General features: G+C 49.7%; 4 protein-coding genes across 4 annotated transcripts; 2 read left to right on the forward strand and 2 right to left on the reverse strand.

The window, feature by feature from the left end:
• Positions 1-1,246: 1,246 nt before the first annotated feature.
• Positions 1,247-3,416, reverse strand: T069G_01573 (DEAD/DEAH box helicase domain-containing protein; the record flags this gene model as incomplete). The annotated part of the gene is made up of 5 exons (XM_056168783.1): positions 1,247-1,295; positions 1,356-1,613; positions 1,680-2,040; positions 2,108-2,518; positions 3,194-3,416. The coding sequence occupies 5 exons, from the start codon at positions 3,414-3,416 to the stop codon at positions 1,247-1,249; spliced, it is 1,302 nt and encodes a 433-aa protein (XP_056034099.1).
• Positions 3,417-4,037: 621 nt separating this feature from the next.
• On the forward strand, positions 4,038-4,634 carry T069G_01574 (RNAse P rpr2/Rpp21/SNM1 subunit domain-containing protein; the record flags this gene model as incomplete). The annotated part of the gene is made up of 1 exon (XM_056168784.1): positions 4,038-4,634. One exon carries the CDS (start codon positions 4,038-4,040, stop codon positions 4,632-4,634), a length of 597 nt encoding a protein of 198 aa, XP_056034100.1.
• Positions 4,635-8,965: 4,331 nt separating this feature from the next.
• On the reverse strand, positions 8,966-11,810 carry T069G_01575 (ketopantoate reductase panE/ApbA domain-containing protein; the record flags this gene model as incomplete). The annotated part of the gene is made up of 7 exons (XM_056168785.1): positions 8,966-9,323; positions 9,384-10,183; positions 10,253-10,625; positions 10,694-11,126; positions 11,204-11,244; positions 11,316-11,436; positions 11,774-11,810. The coding sequence occupies 7 exons, from the start codon at positions 11,808-11,810 to the stop codon at positions 8,966-8,968; spliced, it is 2,163 nt and encodes a 720-aa protein (XP_056034101.1).
• An 8,973-nt stretch (positions 11,811-20,783) lies between these two features.
• On the forward strand, positions 20,784-21,740 carry T069G_01576 (uncharacterized protein; the record flags this gene model as incomplete). The annotated part of the gene is made up of 3 exons (XM_056168786.1): positions 20,784-20,981; positions 21,067-21,341; positions 21,404-21,740. 3 exons carry the CDS (start codon positions 20,784-20,786, stop codon positions 21,738-21,740), a joined length of 810 nt encoding a protein of 269 aa, XP_056034102.1.
• Positions 21,741-24,627: the final 2,887 nt, after the last annotated feature.

Below are 24,627 nucleotides of genomic sequence, written 5' to 3' on the forward strand. Positions count from 1 at the left end.
TGGAGGCCCCTGGTAAGGCATCAAGAGACATGTCGGTGACAGTGCGCTTGGGAGCAGCTGGACAAAGGGAGCTTATTACAAATAACTGAGTCTCTTTCTGTCTATGATTTTCTATTGGTCTGGTGAGACAACTGGCAGCTATTTTTGCATGCCAAAGCAGGGCCAGCTTGTGGTTTCCGGCGAAATCATGGTTGGCTATTCGGCCAGCCAAACTCCAACAAACCAACTAAACGATGCGTGCTCTGTCCCAGTCATTCAATGGTGGCGGGACACGTAGAAGGTACTTCACCGCATGTTGATATCATCAAAGCTCATGTGACGTGAAATACGAAAACGAAAGCGTGGCAATGGCCGCACCGAATGTCTTGATATCGGTTTCTCGACCTTTACTTTGTTGTCCATCTCTATCCAGGGTAAGTCAAGAGAGGCTGACTGAGGAGCAGAGCTAGCTAACAGCCGGACGGCGGCCGTCTCCGCCATCACCGGGATGCGGTAACCATCAATGACTACTATTAATTGCCACAACTTGATGCCACCTTGTCAACTTTCTCGATTCTGCTACAGCCGCACGTTCACCTGCTTGGTTAATTTTACAATTTGAAATCACAATTTGTGGCCCGCAAACCAGGTCGATATCAATCACGAGCACGCAAAATGAACGACTGTTGCGAGAGCGGCCACGATCGGAGGTTACCAGGGTGGCGAAGCTGTGGCGCCAAATCACCCCTCGCTCCATCTTTGCTTTGCCGCTATTGTAGGCAGCCGCTGCCATGTGACCGGATGACAGCCGACAAGCTGAAGGCCGACAAGGATCGTGAGAGCTGACCGAGAAATGACTCCCTGGCAAGAGGAACATTCTAGCATCTGCCTCTCCTGGTCGCTACGCGCTTTGCCTCCGAATTCCACTGGATTCAACAATCGCCAAGGCACAGAGTATTGGGCGAATAACTCATCACGCATCAACACTCATCATGTTGTCACTCCGCTACTGGCACAACTGGCCACATATTGGTTTGTGCAAATCCATTTCATTGACCTTGTAAACCACGGCGTTTCAGCCTACCATTCCCTTTGGCTCCCGATAAAATAAGCTACGTAATAGTATAAGCAAGTCTGACTATTCCCCCAAATTTTCTGACATCCGACGACGTAAGCGGATGAATCCTCTGCCACTTGCTCCTGTCAAGTCTCGACGCGCACAAAAAAATAGTACAGGAGGCGTTAGAGTAAAATCACGAGCCGTCCTCTAAGACGCCATGTAAGTGCTGGCATCAACACCCTCCTTGGGGAACTCGCTGTAAGATCAGAAGTTAGCACATTGATCTTCATACCGCCGTGTTTGGAGGGCTGCTTACGGAAGGGCGACTTCGAATCGCTTCTCAATCTCCTTGAGAACCTCCTGGTCCTGCTCGGAGCTCACAAAGGAGATGGCAAGACCCTTGGTACCGAAACGACCGGCACGACCGACACGGTGGAGGTAGGAGCTGGCATCGTTGGACAGATCGTAGTTGATGGCCAAGTTGATTCGCTCAATATCGATACCACGTCCGAAGACATCAGTCGCGACACAGATGCGCTTCTTGAACTCCTTGAACTCCTTGTAGCGGCGGATACTGTGGTCAAATAATTAGCAACTTTTTCTCGCTCAGAGCCCATTAAAGATATTGCAATCAACTTACCGCTCCTCCTGGCTGACTCCAGAGTGCACGGCAATGGAGGGGAAGTTGCACTCTCGAAGGAGCTTGTCCAGCTCGGTAGCACGGACGGTGCTCTTGACGAAAATGATGACCTGGTTGAACTGGAGATCATCAAGAAGCTCATTCAGCTTTCGGTTCTTCTCGCGCTCCTCCAGCTTGATGTAGTACTGCTGCAGGCCGTGCAGAGTGAGCTTGGTGTCTTCATCGACATAGTGCTCTGTGGGGTTTTGCATGAACTTGCGGCAGATGGGCTTGATGGCCTCGGAGAGGGTAGCCGAGAACATCATAACCTGCTTCTGCTGAGGAGTGGCGCGGAACACATCCTGCACGTCGGTGCGCATGTCTTTTTTGGTGTTAGAAAAAAGAAAGGCGTCATCTCAAAGATTGGTAGAATAGAACGCCGCACTCACCGGGTTGATCGAGCATCTTGTCGCACTCGTCAAGGACGAAGATACGCACGCTTCCAAGGCGGAGGGCCTTGTCACGGACGAGAGCCTTAAGACGACCAGGGGTGCCGACAATGATGTGAGGGCAAGTGTCCTTGCTCTTGAGAGTCTCGACGTCGTTCTTGATGGGAGTACCGCCGTAGAAGACACCGGTCTTGATGTCGGGCATATACTTGCTGAATCGGTTGTACTCGTCTCGGATCTGGTAAGCCAGCTCACGAGTGTGGCACATGACGACAACCGAGACCTCGCCGTTGACAGGCTCGACTTGCTGAAGCGTGGCCAGGACAAAGACGGCAGTCTTTCCCAGACCAGACTTGGCCTGGCAGATGATGTCTCCTCCGAGAAGAGCTTGAGGGATACATGTTTGTTGGACTGTCGATCGCGAGGATGTTAGACTTTAAATGTAATCAAGTAGCAACGAACGATGGGTAATGTGCGTCAAAAGGTCCGTCCATCGTCGCAGCATGAACATGATTTTTTCCAAGTGTGTAAAAATTGCAACCTGAACTGGGATCGACTTTCTCTCTCATGCCAACATGGCGAGAAAGGTTCTTGAAGCCATTATGATCCCAGTTGGTTATCATCCGCACGTGTCCAGGACACGCAATGACAAGAAATCATTTTTTCTTCTCTCCCCCCTCGAACTTGGCTTGACTATCTCCAAAGCCTTTTTTAGCAGTCACTTTTCCCCGAGTGAATTCGAGGGACAAATGACACCTGTCCATGCAGTTCATACCGGCAGACTCGAGGGTTCTTTGCGAGTTGCGGCATCTGCTTGTGATTGTGGATGGCACAAAACTTGAGCCTTTGGAGAGTCTTTGCCATGCCATTGCAGCCATCATGTATGCAACGATGATGGCCGTGGTAGTCGGCTATAGAGCCAACCATTATTTGGATCGATGTATGCTTCCTCTTTTCTTTTTTTTCTTCTCAAAACTCTTGTTTGTCTTGCTTGCGAGATGGACGGACGCTTGCTTTCAAGGAAAAAAGGGAAGCAATATATGATTGTGTAGATGACTTAGGACGGTGTTAGAATTCAGGACTGACCCTCCGAAGGATGCTCGAAACCGCAGTCGCCGATAGCGCGCAGAAGCTCGGGCTTCAGCAAGAAGTCACGGAATCCAGTAGAGTGGATGCCAACATAACTGCCCTTCTTGTCGACATTGTTACCGGAGGCGGCCTCTCCCTTCTTTCCGTTGGAGGCCGCGGCGGTCTCGTTGGCGCCAATCTCCTCATCGGAGTAGTCAATGAGATCTTCCTCGTGGGACATTTTGGAATTGGTTGATGGAAAGCGTTTGTGTGAAAATTCGGAAAAAAGCCTTGTTGAGTTGCGAGAAGCGCTAACGAGTTGGGCGCGTCTGAAGGGAGAAGAAAGAAGAGACAAAGATGAGTAGGATGAAGAAAAATCCCAAACGACCGGGCAGATGAGATGCCGGGACAGAGAACAGATAGAGACGATGGAAATTGGGTTGCAATGCCACGTATCGAAGACGATGTTCCGATGTTGGTGGATGTGAACGAGGGAAGCTGAGGCTGTCCAAGAGGGCGGAGGAAGGGGAGAAGAGAAAGGTGAGGCGCGACTGAGTAAGCCGTGGCCCGTGCACGCAAAACAGGCGCCGTCACGTGCCAGAAGCAAGGCAAAAATTGGTTTCCATATCAGGTAAGCTAAACCATGTGCGAAGTAAACTATGCACGCAGAGACACGCACTGTATCGCTTGGATCTCTATATTCTTGCTTTTTGCTTTATGCGACGGCTTACTTGTTGCGTTTCTCTGCAATATTTCTACCAAACTATACCGCCGTGAACCGAAACATTGGCAATCTACTCATTGCCACACATTTGATTTTTAAACATACTGCCCACAAGGGAGACAAAAGATCGAATAAAAAATGGCCAAGGCAAAGGGCAATCCTGGCATTCAAAATAGGCACATTTATACCAGGGCTTCATATCTTTACCAAGCAGCCAGCTATCTTGCAAACTGCGCTCAACAAACCAAGCAGCAGGCCACGCCACAGAAGACCCAGCATAATGACAAGCAGTCATCTACCTCGAGACTAGACGCACCGTCGGACGCAGGAAATGGCCCAGACCCCGAGTTTGCTCATGGCAACCAAGAGCGCAAGGTCTTGATGAATTTATCTCACCAAGTCGTGTCGGACATGAGATCAGTGTCTCTGAAAGCCCAGATCCGACAGAGCCGTCCCATCAAGCAAACCATCTGCAAGTATTGCGACGCTATCCTGATTGAAGGCAAGACATGCCACTCTGCGGTGGAGAATCTCAGCAAGGGCGGAAGAAAGCCTTGGGCCGATGTTCTCGTCACTCGGTGTGGCACGTGTGGAAATGTGAAGCGGTATCCCGTCAGCGCCCCGAGGCAGCATAGAAAGCCGCTTAGGACTCTCGAGACTCCGAAGATGGAGAAGGGCAGCACTCCGTCCGCGCCAGTGCACGAGCAACCTGTGTGTGATGAGTCTGCAGGATGATGGGGTGGGTACATGCACGAAATATTGTTCGCGATTATGAAGCTCCCCGGATGCAAGCCGAAATGAATGTCTCATAGAGACTTGAACTGGCGCTTAATTGCCAGGGACACGGAACCAATGTGAGCGATGCACTGGTATCGGCGCAACACAGCGGAGTCAACGAGAGTAGAAACCAAGATGGACGATCCATTGAATCTTATGATCTAGAGCTTATCCTCGCGATCAAAGGGGTATAACTCTGAAAGCTCAAGAACGTTACTCTCGACGTGCTGAAGATTAGGTTGGCGTCTGGCTGCGGGATCTTCCTCTTGTCGTATGCCATATCCTGTGAACATGACGGAACCGCGTCCTCAATGACTCACCGGTCGACTCAAGCAAATATACAAAGTTACGCCGGCGATCATACAGGCAAGCTGAGCAGAGGACATTATTTTATTGAAAGGGATTATGGGTACATGGGATGCCCTGGATTTTCGTTCATTATCTCCGGGCGGTATATCGCAAACCATTGGGGGCCTTTTCTTTGTCATACCAAACGGCCATACTTTGGAGAGTTGCAATTTGTACTTCCTTTTTTATTGTCGTAAGGGATTCATTGGAATCCTTCCAGGTTTGCAAGTTCTCATACCGCTGGTGAAATTTTTGGCTATATCTTTTTTTCGACAAAGTATTAAGAGAATTCCATCTCGTTGGCCAATTATAATAAGTTGCAAACCGATCGTGCATTTCACCTAGATTATCAATAGTGTAGAAAGCAATTGGTTTCTCCAAGAAGTCAGTAACTTCTTTGGTACTCAAAAAAGCACACAGCTTCTTTAGTCGAGTTCGCAGAGTGTTTTGGCGTCGGACTAAGCCGCCCCTTATCAAAGGAGCAATAGCAGCTGGTTCACGATTGCGGCGAGCTTGATGAATTGCTTTTAGATGCGGAGATGATCTCCCCCTTCTGGCTTCGAGATTCTTGAATCCAGTTTTACGCTGAGCCTCGACAGTCGGATTCACTTGTGCTTCTTGGATTTTGGTTCTCTTTTGCTGCAGAGTTAACTGATTCCAGCCAGTTGACCGGATTCTCGTGGTTATTGCTAGTCGTGAAAATAAATTCGCAGAAAGGATTTTGACATTCGCAAGAGTTGCAGCAGAATTCTAAATAATACGAAAAGAAATCGGCTTGAATGGTTAGAGAAAAACACAATCTGCTGAAGGATATTTTGCTCATAAACTGCATAGAAGAACGGCTTGCCCTTATATATTGTCGTGCTTATTAGATTAAGCGGGATCTTTTTGAGCTTAATGGATTTATCCTCTTGTAATATCTTAGTGAAACTAAGAAACGAGGCTTTGACCACGAGGAGTACGATTGGTGCCGATCGTAAAACGAGGTAGCTGAAGTTGACTGATAATTTCTCGACCTTCACCCACTTTTCTTTTCCAAACTCCAACTCCTAGTTTGGAGACTTAGAGGACTGGCGGATCGGGATTGTATCTGAGACAGGAACCTGTGGAACAGTTCCAATTTTCTGCACTTGATATCCAAGGCTTTTGTTAGTTGGGTCGAGTACATGCCGGAATTCAAGGCCCCCTGACGTCTATCGTTTACGGGGTAATGCCGCAGCGTATGTAGAATTGCGCCGAATGGCCCGGAGGGCTTTCCCAAGGTTGAGATGTTAAAGTTGCTTTCGCCCCCAAGAATATTGGCAAGACTTGTAATATATATCTGTAGTCAAAGATACTAGAGAAATATATGAATAGTAGAGGATACTAGAGAAACATAGCTATAGTAAAGGAGATTAGAGAAACATAGCTATAGTAGAGGATACTAGAGAAACATAGCATGGTAGTAGAAGTAGTTATAGTAGTAGATATATTCACAACTGGCAATAACAATAAAAATTAGATCAACAGGCTAGATAAACTTAACCTTACACCAAAAGAGAGAAAAGATCTAATTAGCGCAAGTGAGTCCTACCGTCGAGGCACAACTCGCAAAACTGGATTTATAAATCTTAACGCTAGATCTTAACGCTAGAAGGGGGAGACCATCTCCGCATCTGAAAGCGATTCATGAAGCTCGCCGCAATCGCGAACCAGAAGCTATAGCTGCCTGAATAAAGGGAAGGCCTATTCAGGACACATTCGTTCATAAAATAAACCCGAATACTGGACATATATGGTCATGATAAAAGGCACTGAAAAACACATAGTATTTGTCGCTCAATCTATAGCCCAGAGAAATCTGAATCCCAAGCAAGAAAATAAAACTCGACACATTCATTCATAAAATCATCCCGTATCCCGCAAACCCTCCATCCATTCCATACCAACTCAAAGAAAATAGTTCCGTATACGCACAACCATCACTTCCCAACTTCCTTGACACTCTCCTCCCCAAGCACCTTACTCGCAGCCATGAATCTGCCCCAGTCCCATCCCGTCAGCAACTCATTCACACGATGCCGCATCACCCGCCGGCCGGCGAGAAAATCCAGCCCAACTCAAGAGACTTACAGGCCGCCGTGCCAGCTTCCCAGCCCTCTCATGGCTTCAGCCTGCACGCTCGTCATTCTCAACAAGTTTTCGGTGTCTGCTAGGTTGGCTGATAATTGCTCCAGCTGGGAGTGAAGATGTGTCTAACCCCCAGTTAGTACATTTCTTCATGGGTGAACACTCAATGCTAATTTTGACACTGAAAAAAAAAATAATAATGAATGAAGTAAGTGTAAGAAAGAAGGCAGCTGAGCCTCACTCACCAACTGTCTCGACTTCATCGTGCTCCTACTCGTCATCATGATGCTCTGTCTACTAAAACCCTGCGATCCACCCACGTTTCGGGACGCCATTGCTCGTTTGACTTGGCAATCAATGAGAGCCCTGAAGAAAGAAAAACGAGAACAAAAAAAAAAAAAAATTCGATGAAAAAATGAGAGAGAAAAAAAAGAGCTTTGTTGCTTAGAAGTTGTGTAACGCGTAGGTGGAACAATGGACTGTTGCGAGTTGTTGATGCCAATTGCGCCCCTCTACGCCAACTCACGTGATAGATAGCTGAAGCTCTACGACTCCTCCATCACCACATAAATGGCACACATTCACTGTATTGCTATTCACTTCACGGATCACAAAAGAGGAGAGGGGAAAATAGATTTAATCGTCAGAATCGACATGCCATATTATATTTGGACTACCTTGAGAACAATGCCGCCCGTATTTTTTCCCCGTCTTCCCGTCATTAACGCTATTTGCCCTGCCATTCTATATCTTTATTGTGTGTTCAACTATCAATTATTCAAGCATTCTGCCGCCACTTCAGCATGCCGTTTCTTTTTCTGCCGCTTCTGCATCGTAATTGGGCCCAGCAATCGTAGCTGCTGAATGGTCGTTGCCGTGGCATGACACGGCCATCGCCGCGCCAATCCTCTTGCGATGTCTACTCATCACAAGCAAGCTCTTTCCAGACAGACGGTGACCAATTGTGGCCCCAACAAAGATTAAGAAAAATAGTGGCGGGTTGCCGAATTAAAAATGGAACAAAGAAAAGGAGAGAAAAAAAATAGAATATGAAGAAAGAGGACATAAAAACAGAAAAGAGAAAAAGAAAATCCACACCCAAAGAATCTAATATGCTGTGTGATTCGCATCGGAAAAACAAAATAAAGAAATAATGCCGTTGTAGCTCAACCCCCTTCTCTGCGAGGCTTTTTCCAAAACTCAGGCAAGGGCTGATTAAAAAAGGTATAAATTCCAGGGTCATCAAAGATGCGCCTGGACTGTCCGTGTTCTTTCATCTCTTTTTCTTTTGGGATGGCTCAAAGTCGATATACGAGCCAATCCGCTGAAGACATGAACAATGCCACGTTTATCCGGTATGATGAAGGGTTGTTTCGGGTTTCGTTCCACATGTATATACGAGATTTGACAGTCCACTCCAAGTACAAAAAGCGCCAATATCGAACAATAGTCCAAAGTCATCCAAGCCGTTGATTTGTGGTAGTCCCACTACGATGATGAAATGTCGCTGCATGAGATGACAGGGTTGCCTCTCACAGGGGGAAAATCGTGTGCCGGGCAATCCGTCAATAATTGCTCCTTTCAAACTCTGAGTTGGTTGGTGAATGCTTGCAACAGAACAGATATCGTCCAGAGGGGTAGACTAGCGTTTCTTCATCGACGTCGTACGTGAGGAGGGTGCCGGAGAGGAAGGGAGAATGATCGAGAAAAAGAAAGGAGTGAAAGGATGAGTTAACATGACGTGTACGGATTCATGTAACCATTTGGTGAGGATGTCGGAAGGAGCACGGCACGGCGATATGCGTTTGCCAAGCGTCGACTGAAAAAGGATTTCACTGTCCTTGGTACTGCTGCTGTTGGAGACTACCTTGGCTGCTGTATGCCGATCGTTCTGAGCCGAATTCACCACTGTCCGCGCTAGCACTCGCACTGCCAGTCAGACTACGACCATTTCTAGACTTGGGGGGATTGAGAGAGCTCACCCCGACCTGTTGTTCAACTTGCTGAGGCGCGACCACGGTGCCTTGACCCGGTGGGTAACGGGGAACGGGCTGTCTCATGCCGTTAGGTGGTGAAGGTTGGCCGTTGGTAGGGCCGAATCCATTTGGTGGCGATGGTCTGCCATTTCCACCTCGCATCGAAGGGCTGTACTGATTTCCCGGCGAATGGCTAGTTCGTCGAGGGTAACCACTGGTCATAGTCATAGTTTGACCGCCGGCCCCTCCAGGGCCAAATTGCATCTCGTCTAACCGAGAGGCAGTCAAAGAGTTGGCACGAGAACCTGCGCTCATTGCGCCGCGGTCCACCGCTCCGTATCGGTTCGATGTGAAGCTTAGTAGCGGGTCATCGAGGATGTTGTCATTCACCGTGGGCATTTGGCTTATTTGGCTCATTTGGCTGGAACGATTGCGACCAAAGGGTCGGAACCTGCTACTCTTGGACGGCGGTGCGTCTCCTTCGGGGTTTCGTCGCATCTGGGTTTGAGATGGCCCGGGCACCTTGCGGTTTTTCCTTGAGGTAACACTCATCATGTCGAAGTTGTCTGGATCTATCATGGGGACGGGGGCGGCCATGGATGGGTCGAAGTAATCGTCATCTTCATCGTCGTCGTCAAATCCTCCCCTGGATGGCGGCGGTCCTCGGCGGGAGGGAGGCGCAGATGCTTGAGGAGGAGGAGGACCACGCCTCATTCGCATCTCCTGCTCTCTCAAAGCCAGTTCGCGTTGGCGCAGCTGTAGCTCTCGCTCTCTGAGCGCGAGATCCGAGTTGTCGGTCCCAAAAGACTGTTCCTGGCCTTCTGGGATGTCGTCGTACAGTACGAGGTGAGAAAATTCCTCCAAATCATTGCCTTCCATTGAACCACGTCGAGACGCGGCTCGAGAACCTCCGCCGTTCATCTGCGGTGGCCTTCCGTAGCCATTGGGGCCGCCATTTGCATTAGGCGGAGGCCTACGCATGCCTCCAGCGTTGCTAAAGTTGGACGATGTTCTAGGTCGTGGCTGGCGAGGTGGCATTCCGTTGCCATTGGGCATCATTGGGCGAAAGCCGGCCTGTGATGGGCCTCGAGGTGGATATGGGGATGGGTTATTTGGTGAGCTAGGTCCGTTGCCGACGGGTACCGCATCCTGCTTCGGCCGGTTGCGGTTGACAATGTTGAGATTGTGGAGGATGGCATAAAGAGTTTCAATCCGGGGTACAGAGACTTTGGCATCCCGAGCGAGTCTGATGGGTGAGCCGAGGTATGTCTCGACCTCCATTGGCCGCCGGGCGATGAAATCTTGCCACATGATGCTTTCGGGTTGGTTCGGTTTTGCCATATCATCCATGATTGACTGCTTAAAATTGGGTGCGAATTTGCAGCCATTGGCCTCGGCAAGGCGCAGTAGTTCGTCAATGACCTCGGAGATCATGTCTTTTACCCCCATCTTCTCAAGGAGCGCTACATGATTAGATGTCTCGAATATTACACTGATGGGATGGAAAGCAATCGGTCTGCGCACGCGTTCTTCCGTTAGCCAACCATTAAAAAAGAGAGCCGGCTCCAAGAAGCTGGCACTTACCCAATAACTCTCTCATATTGCTGTTGTCGGATGTTGTTGGACACTTGACTGTTGACCTGACCAGAACTCAGCGTCATGGAAATGGCCTGGGCCATGTCCTCCTGGATAGACTGTGGGATATTGGCATTCCGGCTGGCAGGGCCGACCCAGACATCAGTTGATCCTTTGTGCTCAAACTCGCTCTGGCCAAGCTGCGTAAGCTCAGCCCCAGAGACGAGCGATAGGACGACATTGGTTGGGAAGCGTTCCTCAATTGCGGCCTCGATTCCGAGAGTGTGTGTGGTGTTGACAAGAATGCAAGTATGCTGAGGAGTAACAACGGATTCGATGACGGCGGCGAGATCGTAGACATCAGGAAGAGCCTTTACGCAAAGGATGACGTAATCGAAGGGGCCGTCTCGGTTGCCCGCAGCATCTTCTGGATTTCGAACAACTGTGAAAACGGGGAAAGGAGATGTGAGCGAGATTCCTTCTATGTGATAAGTGACGGGATCCATTGTTTCCTCTTACCATGCCGCGGCTTAAAGCGCTCATTCCCGAATGTGGATGACCTGCGATTCGAACATTAGGATACAATAACCAGATAACGAAGGGGTGTCTGTTGCCGACGACGACGACGTACTTGAACGATATGCCATACTGGGCAACGTGCTCAAACCCCGATTTCCATACCAGCGTGACGTCGCAGGCGTTGGTGGCCTGGAGCCTCCATGATAAGAAGGCCGAGACGGGATTGCCGCCAACTGAGCATATACGCATTAGCTGATCACTCATAACGACTGGTGAGATACAGAGTGCTGCATCCAACAGCCACTCTGTCTGTTGATGATGACTCGGGTTGAGGCGCTTTGGGCAAACCAAACAACAAGAACCAAGAAAAAAAAAAGAGGGACAAAAAGTTGGAATCAATGGAAGGAATTGTTTTGGCCAAGCGAGGCTTAGGAAGAAAAAGAATAACTTGGAGAAAGGACACTAGGAATTGGGACGGGCGAAGTGCCAGGGTGGGTATATGGGCATATTGGGTACTGGGCGACGGAGGGGGGCGTGCTGTAAACAACAGGATGGGGTGGGATGACAAACCTGATAGAATCTTGAGACGGGGCGTCTTGGGTGCCATTGTTTCGTCGAAATCCCAATGGGGATTAGCTAGATGGCTAAGATCTGAGAAATAAGAGGGCAGCGGCCTCTGACGATGGCCGTTGTGGCCGAAGTCCCACGGCGCGCGAGCAAGCGGGAAGGGTTGATCCTTGTCGGCAGACCAGAACAGCTATACCCGCAAGTGCGTATGTATGGACGGCAGAGAAGCGCGACGGTCACCAGCGTGGGCCAGTCAGCGCAATCCGCATACAGAAAAGGGCCGGTGCTGCACAAGCACGAGTACGTTATAAGAGGTCGGCTGCGGGTAGCTGGCTGGGTTCGAGGACGAAGTGGATCAGATTGTGTATCGCGCCAGCCACAGCCTGGGTTCGAGAGCACCGAATGAGGGATAGCGGTAGCCGACTGTTGAAGATCGAGATAATATTTCGAAATAGCGAACGGAGGCAAAGCGAGGCTTCCAAACCCCGGTGCGATATAGCAGCTAGTTGGACTAACGGTTAGGAAATGCCATCTCTGGAGGGCTTTAAACAAGCCTGCGGCTAACTGGTTGGCCGGGGAGAGAAAGGGGTGCGGAGGTTGCTTACAGCAATGGCGGCAGATAACGAAGGATAGGTAGCCAGCAACTCAAAAGCCCGGTTCAAAGAGACTCGACCAAGACCCGGGGATGGTGGGACAAGAGGGCTGAAGGTGATAAGTGGACGGATGGGAAATTATCTGGGGTTTCCGTAGGACAGGACGTGTGGGCGGAGTCGAGACGAATGGGAACAAGCATACACGGAAAGACCACGCGCTGATTTGCTGCTCGAATGATGAACTCCAAAAAAAAGGAAAGGAAAAAAAAAAAATAGCCTTGGGGGGGCGTGTATTCGGATAGCCGATCGGAATTATGTGATGCGTACAGGTAAAAGAGACTGGCGCGAAGGCGTGGATGGCGATTCTGCGTTTCTGCACGGCTACGCGAGACGGCCGACAGGGTGTATGAGAGCGAGCGAATGGATATTGCCGGATCAAATGGGGGCGCGCCAAGGGGAAAGCGAATGGCCCAGCAGTCAAGCACGTCCGACCCCAGCCCAGCTGAGAGAAGAGGAGATGGAGTTCTGTCGGTAGGAGGCGGATTGGATTAGTCGCGGTGGTAAGTACAGGTAGCAGCAGCTGGAGCTGAGGTGGGCGGAGAAACCGTCTGTCTGGTCTGGTTAGCAAGATGGGAGACGTCAATGACTAAAGAAAAAAAAACTTGGAAAAAAAAAACGACAAGGTACGAGTACGTGGTCAGGGCGATCAGTGGAAGGGGGGCGGAACATGAGGTCTCAATGCCATCACTCACTGGACTGGACTCGCAGTGCTGTAATTCAGCAGCCTGGCCTGCTACAAAGGCCCGCCGTTCCGCACTCCCGGAGCTCCCTGCGGCCTAACAATGGAGCCCTAAAAGTGGCCTGGATGGTGATACCGATAATGCTTGGAAGGATGTGGCGCAGACCAAGAAAATGGATTTTTTTTTCTTGTCCCGTCTTGGAAAACCCAACGCCGAATAAAAAAGGGGGAAAGGGCAGAGCAAAGCAGAGCAGAGGGAGAGATGAAGAAGGGAAGAAAATTTTGAAAGGATTCTTCAAGATTGCTGACTTCTTGGAGGGAGAGAGAAAAGAACGAATGCAAAGCCAGCCGTACAGATGGTACGACACTGACAGCACGTACCAAGAACTGCCAACATGTACTCGTACATGTGCTACTTACAATTAACGTCCTGCAACAATGAGGCCAAGCAAAAGTCGTATGCCGGATTCTCAATTAATGTCTTGTCGGCCACTGCCTAATTCCAAGACCGGGCGTGCATGCAGTGCAAGTACCTGTACTCGGACGTTTGCGTGCTTGCGGAGCCTTCGGCCGCGCGGAATTGGATCAATGCTAGCACAAACACAGGATTCCAGCATGCCTCGGGAGCTGCGGCGTCAGGGGGGAGCCTGGACGGGTCCTCCTTGGATCCCCTATTTTACTTCAATGATCCCGCGGTATTCGTACAGGTACCTCAACAGTATTGCTCAAGCCAGGGCAGCGTGAGGTCGTGTCGCGAATAGTACGAGTACAGGCGACAAGGAGTGAGCGCTGGTCAAGCTCCCATGTACCTCTTATCGCGATGGACTTCGTAGGTGGCAGCAGATGGACGATGGTCTAAGCCCAACAGACTCGGAGGCTTTTGCTGGCTGATGCGAGGCCGAATTAATGTAGCCGCAGATGTGTGCTTAATCGCTGCTGTCGTTCAACACACTGCTTAGACTAGATAGCAGTACGAGTACCTAGGTAGCCAACAGCAAATCAGTACAGTACTCGATTGCTGCCGCAAAGATCAGCATATGCTGTGCCGTACCGCAGCTGTAAGAGATCAAAAACAGTTGGATGGCTCAATCTAAAGCGTGGGGCACCGGCAACGCACAGCTGCAGCCGTGTATCGAGGCCTGGAGCCTGTCTGTCAGCTCGCAGTCAAACAGAGCTGCCCTAAGTGGAAGTCTCGCGACATCAGCCGCCCTCGGAAATGCGGACGGCAACAGGGCGCTAAAGGGAGAGGGAGAGGCCCGAGTCGAGTCTGCGGAATGAATGAGAAAGATGGCGGCGGGGGAAATGAGGCAAAGGGAGGACACAGTTTGTACGAGCATGATATAGTCAAAAGCAAATTGAATGGGTTCCTGCGAGGCGCAAGAATACGAGTACTGCTAATCAGATACGAGGTCATGAGCTTATATTGTCTATGCGCTGGAGACGGGGCACAACCGCACACAGCACCACCTCCCAACAACTCAACTCCGCCAACTACTGTGTTTTTCGTTATCGTGTATATGAGGGGTAAATATTGAATTTGAGCATTTATTATCAAGTCTGAAACCATTGTGGAAATATGTATATACTTGCTCCGTGTCCAGTCCTTTGGTTATTTGTGGCAATCTGCAAGGCAGCTTGCAGATGCATGTGCACGTACCTATCCATGAATCCTTCACAGCTGCCCAAGCGCAACTCTCTCTGCTTCATACTAAAGGATCGCCCCAACGCATTGATGGAATGCATTACCAAGGCGGCATTGGACGATTCAAATCCAGATACTTACTATCTTGATATTTGCACCGCCATACCTGGCCGTTAGCACCCAATTCGACGTTGGATTACGAGTATATGCAGTGCCACATGCAGCAATTTTACGAATTGACTTTTGCCAGCGTCACCAGGAGGCGCGGGCACTAAAAACCAACGCCGTACAATGGCCGGTTACACCGCACGCCACCTCTTGGTGACATTCTAGCGACGGCCCGCTTACCCAAAATCAAGCCCCATTCGGCCACAAAAGTGACACGAGCACCACGTATACCGAGAGTACTACATTGACCTCTCGCGGTCGCCAGGGCACTCGAAACTCTAAGGCTTCATTATCTTGGGCACGGCTGCTTCCGAAAGAGACAGATCAGTTCATATCCCCTCAATTTTTAAATATTGCATTTTCCAGCGGCATCCGCATGTGGTCGACAAGTACAGATACAAGCACCAACAGCGTCGCATTCGCGGGGTTTTCTCTCCGCTGGGCCAATCAGAAATCCGGGAGCCCGCGCAGTTACATCCATTGAACTTGATCCTCCTCGACGGATTCGTCAGCTGCTATGTACAACTTAGTAGATCAATAGTTGGCTCTTGGGGAGTTTAAAACATCCACAGCCATGCTCTTATTGATGCAGGGCTGTCCGTAAGACGGGATAAGCTTTCCAAGATTGCATTTCTTTTCCAGTCAGCTTCTCGACGAATTGGAGCCTTATCCACCCCTGCCCCAGTTCTCAAGCCCCCTGCTCTTTGGTTCGGTAGGGAAGAAAGCACAAGACACGGGAGGGAGATAGAGAGAGGGGAGAGGCTGCTGAGAAGCGTCTAGTTGAAGTTTCTACAAGTCAATTAGCCGCTTGGGGCGCTCCGTGGCTTTACTTTCTTCTTCTTTTCCATTTTTACGCCGTACCAAACTCCGCAGCCTTGCTTGTTCCTGTTGCAGTCTGTTTGGTACCTTGATAGTGGGGACATTTCACGGAGAGGCCGGAAGAAGCCACAACATCTCCATTCACATGCCGCGTTCGGCTACTGAGCAAAGTGGGAAAGGAAGAGAAAAAAAAAAAAAAAAAAAAAAAAAAAAATTCTTGTGCGTATACGCGGAGTCAAAGTTTGTGCCTTGGGTCCGAGGAGGCCCCAAAAATAATATCGATTGATCTATCTGAGCTGTAGCATCACAAGGCTGAGTGTAGAAGGCTTTGCCCCCTATTAGGTGCATGTATATAAAAGACCAAGGGACAATTACGAAATGCAGCGCAATGCCATCATCGTCATGGAAAGGTACCAGCATATTGGTGAGAAACTTTATAGAGCAGCAAGTACCTTGGTTAGGTGGTCGGCAATCCTCAGCACCCCGAACGCTTCAGTCTTGCGCGGCCCCCGCATAAAAACTGGGAAAGAGGAAATTGCCGTTTCAACAGACATGCATTAGCTCGGGGAGTCGTCAGCTATCCATGGCATCATAGGTCTGTAACTTCACTTCACTAGCACCAACTACTCTCACGATTAAGAGTGTGGTCTCTTTATATTTAGCACACATGAAATTGCAATCGTCGTGCGCCAAGTGCCACTGATAAGGGCGCGAGATGCTCCCAGTGGATGACCTGTAATATCGAATGTGCATGGGCTTGGCAGGATCTCGTTAGAACCTGTTTGCACCTGGCCATCGGGATTCATTCCAATGCTGCCATTGGCAGTTGTCAACCAAGGTAGTTGAATCAATTACATGGGGTGTGCGTTTTGAAGAAGAAGGAGGAGGTGCTGCTGCTGCTGCTGGAAAGTGCAACGTAGCACGTTACCAGGGCGCACAGAAAGGAAAAAAGAAAATACAAAGTTACGTGGGAACTTAAGTTACTAGCAGTACCTCTGTACAAAGCTACAGCCACCTAGAAGACTACAGCTAACAGCTTGTCGAATTTCTCTTCGCCTAAACCTACGCGAAAGAGGAACGCAACGGAGCCACAACAAAAAGAGCCACCAGAACAGCTCAGTCGAGTCAATGCGCTGTCAATTGGCCTGGGACTGCTTAGATCGATTTCGATCCAGCGACTATGTGCAAAACAGGCAAAGCGACGCATCCACACCACGAGATACCCCCCTGAAATCCTCGAGGCCGGCCACCTTTGACAGCCCTTCTGTCGGACACTTCCCATGGAGCATCCACTCTACATGACACAGGCTACGGGAGCAAAGTGACCGGCTGGTGGCCTCTTGTCCAATTCATGACGACAGTTTCTTCATTTGCCGGCATTGCTGCGGGCTCGCGCTACGGGGCCACGGAGCCTCTGCTGTGCTGGCGCTTTACTCGTCCTTGGATGGCGGCAAGCAGATGCAGGTACGGAATTTGATACGGAGAAAACACTGCCTGCCTTACCCGTCTCCATTGCCCGGCCCGAGTCTCGACCAGGGTGCATTTCCTTATCATTCATGGTCGGAATACTGCCTATTTGATCCAATTGCTTGTTGTACGGAGTACACGTTATACTGCACTCGTACGAGTACACCCGTCCGGGGCACGGAAACCGGAGCATTACCACCGAGCAGCACATGTGATCGATGGCTTCCGTTGGCTTAGCGACGGAGGCTTACTGTACAGAGGAACAACGCGCTCGCTATCGCACATGCCATGCGAAAATCTGCCATCCATAACTTGGCTCCCATTGAAGCTAGGAAGAGAGATTGAGAGAGCCATTGATAGGTATTCAGTCGACGGGGAATATATCTGATCATGTCACAATGATGACCGTAGTACGCAGCTCTCGTTACAAAAGAGCACTGCCATGACATGAACCCCACTCGGCCTCGTCTTGTCTCTGCCATTGACTGCTGGCAAGACGCAAACTACAAATGACTGCTTCCACAGAGCACAATGGTGCATATCTGCTTGTATTGACAAGGTCTGCAATATCTTGGCAAGCTTGGCTATACGCAACCCCCTTGAAAAGACCCAGGGGAAAAAGCGGCTCCCCCTGTCGATCACCTAGGATCCTCCTCAGCCGCTTCTATGATCTACCAAGTTGTACGCTGGCCCGTGTTAGATCTGATTCTGCGTACTGGTCGACGGCCCGGCCAGAAGCCCATCTAGTGGCGGTGCTTTAGCACTGGTATTGGTATTGGTACTTTCAACACCCGCATTGACGTACTTTGAATTAACTCACCGTTGGTAAATACCTCTGCAACCTATGCGATACCGCTTTTCTGGTCTCGGATCCGAAATAGTCGTGGGATGCAATTTTAAGATTGAACTGCTAGGAAGAAGCCACCTTTTACAAGAATCAGACGAACCAAAAGTCTTCGCTGCTGTGGATGGTTTCATGATGTACAACTGCACTCCAGGGTATCATACGCTCATGATGTCTGAGCCTCGTCTTTATGCAACTCAGCGGACGCTTTCGCCAGCCATCCAATCGTTTATCGATCAGAGCCTCCTCCTATGGCATCAACGACAATATTACTCCTACGTAGGATGTGAGTTTTGAGGATAGGCCTCTACTCCTCATGAGAGATCTAATGAGTGTTTGCCCTCTGTGATATTTATGCTGGCGTCGCCTGCCCACTCGATGGCTATGACTCACTAAGATCACCAGCTACTACTAAACTTCTGCCATTGTCTCACAGCCAAAAGTTTCGCTCAATCATAAAAGAGTGGTTATGATTCAACCTTATTTGAATACTTCGTATGGCCGAAACTCATTACCTCTATAACGTGTGTCTCTGCGCAATAAGCTCATCATATCGTCTTCTCTTATCCATGCGTCAATGGTTATGTTTCCGGTTGTTTTCTCATCATCGATCCTGTCTCCCGGTGGATTTCTCCTCGATGATGCTGTTTCACGGTTGTCTTCTGGAGAAGTTTCGGTTTCCTTTCTATGTGCAACACGACACAAGCAACTCAGACTCAGCGAAAACTCCATGCTCACGCCGAGTGCCGTCTTGAGAGTGTTTTTTTTCCCGGAGCGATTGTTGCGGAACACGATGCCCAGAGAGACCTGGAAGCTCCACGAGAGAGCTGATATAACATGTTCCGCGAGTGGAAGGCTTCAGTGGCACTATAAATGTTGAATGTCAACTGGCTCGAAGCTGTCCAACTGCTGGGATTTAGGACTTGGCTTTTCATCGATCACGACACAAAAAGACAGGAAATCTCGAAAACAGGAAATCTCGAAGACAAGAAATCTCGAAGACAAGGAATCTCGAAGACAAGGAATCTCGAAGACAAGAAATCTCGAAGACAAGAAATCTCGAAGACAAGAAATCTTGAAGACAAGAAATCTTGAAGACAAGAAATCTTGAAGACAAGAAATCTCGAAGATAAGAAACCTCCAATACATTCACGTGTAACGATTTGGGACATAATATCTCGGGCTTGATTCATATATTCCAACCTGAACAGAGCCAAAGAACTTGCTGGCCCCCTTCCTCTAACTCTATTGAGAGTGTACGACGAGACATGCAGTAGACATGCATGACACTATGGCGAATACAGAAGACTGTGAATTATGCTGAGAGTTGTTTCACTCGCCACGAGTCAATCAAGCTCGTGACCTGATCATATGTCTCCAATCTATATCTCTGGTTGTGGTTTATGACTGGTTCAAACTATGCTACGGTGTGATGAAGATGACTCGAAGCGGGATTTGGTCTTTTCAGAGAAATGGGATCTGAAATACCTCACAATGTTGCATTCACCGAGGCCGTTCAACACCGAGTAGATGGAATTGGCGCCTGCGTATGGCTGTGACGTGACGGAATTCGCAAGAGGCTTCAGTATCGTGCTCTCACTCTCTGAGCAGTTGTCGATTCTGTCCTAATACATCTTCTCTAAAACATCCTTTTGTTCTGAGCGTCGCCAATTGGCCATCCATTCTGGCTTAATCTGTCTCTGGAATGAAGTGAAGCGACGGTTGGACATATATGAGCTTCTGCTCTGATGAAACATTGCGCAGACAGACGACAGACGAAAAGCGAAAGCAAGATCCGTTAACGATAAAACACATTGTGAGTTGAAAGTTGAAAAAGCGAACACTATTGGATGCTGATCATGACCCGGCAAAATACGATCGGTGGGACTAATGCCATCATGACCTGCAGATCGTGATCGGCTATTGGGGAACACCCTCCAACAAGTGGATAAACCACCATCGATCTTGGCCATATTTCTCTCAATCGTGGAAGGCAGATGAACGTGGAAGACAAGGGGCCGCGAAGGACACTGTCACAAACGGGGGAGAGCCCCGCGTCGAAATGCTGGGCAATTAATGCTCACCATCGGGAATTTATTGGTATACTCCCTGGTGGTCTCTGAATCCTTTCTCCCTCCAATTATCTTGCAAGGGCGTACTCCGTGCCTGTATCGCCATTGAAGAAATGCGGGACCAAGTTGTGCCATCAAACCCACCGTTGGTTACAATGACTAAACCGATGCTACAAAAGCCAGCCAACAAGAGGCAGAGAGATAAAATCGACAGATCGAGTAGCCCCTCAGGAGAGTGTCGCCGTATGATGCAATTGCCCCAGATCTCAAAGGCCGCCGGGTAATCGCGCATTTCGTCATGGGAAACGAGACAATGGCATTGAAAATCTCGGTGAGACTGAGGCGTAGTGAGGCGCAGCTGAGGGAGCAGGGACAAGGAGCGGCACCCGATCGTGAACGCGACGGCGTAGCCGGTCCGGGGGTTTTGGCTCCACACGCGACCGGTTGATTCAACTCCATATCAGAGGCATCCGCCGGCAGCGGCCCTCGTTATTGATTCAACCATTCCAAGATATAAAACCATTGAGCTGCCGTCAATTGTCTGGACTGTTTGTCAACTACAAGCTCTAGCCCGCCTCCAAGATTGCTTGTGTCGGTGCCAGTATCAGTTCTGGTCGAGTCGTATTCACAGCATAATAGCCGACCTGCTAGCTTATCAACAAGAACAAGATGGCGACCGAAAACGACGTCTATGTTCTTCACTATTTCCCATTTTCTTTGTATTCACTCATGGTGCGATTTGGACTCGTACTAGGGAGACGGCTGAATCCAGAGACGGCGCCAAAGGTTGAGATCAGGCTGGTGAATCTTCACAGAGAAGAGAACTATTCGGAGCTCTATCTCACTTCGGTAAACTCAAGAGGCCAGGTTAGTTTCACCACATTATGACGATCAGATTATGTCTGTTTAGAGACTTGACAAGAATAATATGAGATGCTGACACTGAAAGCAGGTGCCCGCACTGACATCACCTGCGCTTGCATCACCACTCACAGATAGCTATGATATCTCTAAATGGCTGTGTGAGAAACAACCGGAACTTATTCCCGAAGACCATCGTGAAATGATTCAGGAAATGATGGAAAAGCTATACAGCTTTCATGCTATGACTCTGACGATTGGGCCTGAGGAAAGGAAGCACGGTATTCTCAATCGAGCGGCCGAGCTACTGGAGAAGAAGGATTTGACCGAGCGTCATCGCAGAGCGCTAGAAATGAAGAGTGTCTTGTAAGTTTGCTTTATGTGGAAGTTGATCAATTATACGGGAATGGCGTTAACGGCCTTGCTAGTCACGATCTGTTCCACAACAGCGTGTTCACTCCTACTAGCATCGCGGATGTTGAAGCCAAGGCTCGCGACTTTGTGCAAGAACTAGACACACTCCTCAACGAGCAGCACCAAGGGAAACTCTGGATCTTTGGAGACAAGCCAACCATACTGGATGCACATGCTACGGCGCTGATAGCGCGGCTGATGGACGTTAGACGGCAGGACTTGCTGACGGAGAGAGTGCAAGAGTACGCAAGGGGGATCTTTGCATCGGAAGAGTGGGACGAGGTTACACACGGAAGGACTACGCTTTGGAATGTCTCGTTGGGCCACGTCGCCGACTTGAATCCACTGTAGTGGTGTCTTGTGGACGTTTTCCCTCCTTCTCTTTCTTGATCCCCTCCTTACTTTTATATCCAGTTTCCAGCGTGCTAGAAGCAGCTGCTTGTATTCCACATCCATAATATGAACTCCAATATTTGATGCTCGGGTAGAGCTATGAAAAGAAAGAGAATCTCCTCATGAGAAAGTGCTGGACAAGGAGCATGAAAGACAGGGCAATGACCCTGATATGTTGTCGTCTACAATTGGCTGCTTCCGTTGAGCATGACGCCTGTGCTCCATATCGTAATAAGTGCTCAGTCTTTCGGTAGCATTGCAGCTCTCTCCACTCCGCGATCTTACTGTTCTCAGATACAGTTCCGGGCAAGGACTCTTGCTCGGACTTTTGTAGGTGTCACCGGCACTTTGTAAAAAGTGAGAAGAGGATCGTTTGTGGCAGCGGGGTGTATGCTTGCTGTGTCTCATATTCCTGGTATGGACAAGGGTTTTGTCCCTTGCTGGCGTTTAGTGGGATGTATGTTTCCGTATCAATGCTACACAATGGGTTTTGACGAAGAAAAATAAAAAAAAAATAAAATAAGAAAATTAAAAAAAAAAGAATGGCGATGAGAATGGCGATGAGAATGGCAATGAGAATGCGATAGATGAATCGAAAGTAGGCATCATGCCAAGCGAATTCTTCCCCTATCAACCCATCACGCCAGATGTAGCACTTCGGTGAACGCCTAGGTAAGCATCAATGATAAAAGAACAAAAAGGATTCGACTTTTGGCTCTGATAGCCTCATTGTGGGGAGATCGGCAGCGAATGGACCCCTCGGGCCAACAGACTACAATTAGCATCCCGCTCCGTGGCCAAAAAAAAAAAAAGAAGAATGAAAGAGCCCCGAAAAATTTAAAGGTTAAAACAACCAAAAAGGAAAACTCAAAACCGAGACAAAAGTGCCCTGATTCAAGTCCCCCAAGAGACAACCGCTGTGTTTAAAGGGGCCGTAGCCGCCTTTATGTAAGAGGAAAAACGGCGCCGGAAGAGGGAACTTCTGTTTGCCTTGGCCGGTCCGCGTCAAAAGTTCCACACTGTCGGGTGGCGGAGCGGAGCACAAAGGTGACAGACAACCTGGATGGTCAGCAAATCGGGGGAGCGTCTTCGTTCGTTGGTTGAAGCTGTCACGGTTGAGAAGTGAGCGCAGAAGAGGGTTTGACATTGGCGTTGAAACGACGATGGGCTTCAACAGCCAGGGACGGGATACGTTATCATCTGCACAGCGAGGCGGAGATATCAGAGAGCGGGCCTAGAACTCCAGGTTTGCAGGGGAACCGGGTGCGCAGCTGAGAATTTTCGCTCTTTGTGGCGTCTGCACGCAGTCGGGGAGCGGCTTGGCTGATGTGTGCCTGGTTAGTGCGTGCTGTACAGTACGAGTAAGGAAGCGCATGAGACGGGACATCGCTCGTTTGGAAAATGGGTGAGACGAGAAAAACGAGGCGGAAAAGGCGATACCGTGCCGCCCTTGGAGGATTCGTACCGTACGCAAACTCCGGTTGCCCAAACGGGCTTGTCAAGAAGAAAGGAAAAGGAAAGTCGGCTTCGGCTTCGTCCTGGTCTTGCTCTGCTCTGCGGAGAATTAAAAATCTCTCAGCATCGAAACAGTCAAGTGCGAATTCTTTGCAAATCCACGCAATCTGGGGTCCCGAGATCGGATTCAGAGATAAGATGGTTTTTGGGCTGGGCTAAACAATGGGCATGCCCGGCTATTTTCCACTCAGCTTCTCGCGATTACAAGCCAGAAATAACGCCATGCGAGGGGGAAAAGATAAGGGCCTCTCACCCTGGGCAGCCCTGGGGGAAGCGTTGAGGCTAGGCGGCCCCTTGGCTGCATCATTGGCTGGCCAGCTAAACAGACTATTTTGCGCCTCGCAGCTCGGCACGGCAAGGAAGTTGTAAGAAGGCACATGCTTCAGTACTGTGCTGTACTTGGGGCTCGGCTCAGTGCAGTGATATGCGTGTTGTTGATGCACGGCACGGACACAAATAAAGTACGAGTTGGGTACAGAGCACACAGGCGGTCAAGGCATCTGACATCGATTCCGAGTGTACTCTTGTGAGAGTCTGAGTACAGCACACGATCGAGTATATACGGGGCCGAGGGTTGGAGGCCGGCAACCATTCACTTCTCGAACGAATCTGTCGGCTTGCGTGGATTCTCAGCAATGAATGTCGCTCTCCGTGCTCCCGTGCCTTGTTCAGACTGTCTCCAGAGTCCAGCCACGGAGGGCGGCGCTATGGTCCATTAGGAAGGTTCTTGGCTTCGCACGCCGTTGATCCCCAGGAGGAGCAGGTTATCAGGGAATTGGCACCGCCCCAGCCAAAGCCGACCAACCAACAGGCGCCCTTGGCCGCCCAAGCCTCGAGAAGGCCTTCAAGCCTTCTTCTCTCTGGCACATGTTTGGCACATGGTGGATGACAGGAACCGACAGGGGCTGGACGGCTAGCTGCGCACTGTGCTGCGCCGTCTCTGTCTCGGTCTGGTCTCGAGCCACACTGCCCATGTTTTGGCGGGGAATTTATCAAGATGGAGCCATGCCTGGTCGGCTGGACTCGTGAGAGCCAGAATGGCGCTCACCAACGGGCCTTTTGATTGGCAGGGCGTAGATGTGCTGTATTGCAGCCCATGGGGTTAGCGTCCCAGCGACTATCTGCTGGTGTTTTGTAAGGTCGTCGCACTCATTCTCTCTTCCCACCCTCTACAAATCCTTCCTCACCGAAGAGAAAGAGAGAGAAGAGAGTGAGCGAGCGAGAGAGTGCGAGTCACACAGACTTGACTTCGCCCGATTCGATTCGACTCGGCTCGTTCGATTTGTCGACGATCAGACGGGCGACTGGCGATAAAGCGACGCCAGTTACA

This window comes from Trichoderma breve, chromosome 1 (genome assembly GCF_028502605.1).
Source record: "Trichoderma breve strain T069 chromosome 1, whole genome shotgun sequence".
NCBI lineage: Eukaryota > Fungi > Ascomycota > Sordariomycetes > Hypocreales > Hypocreaceae > Trichoderma > Trichoderma breve.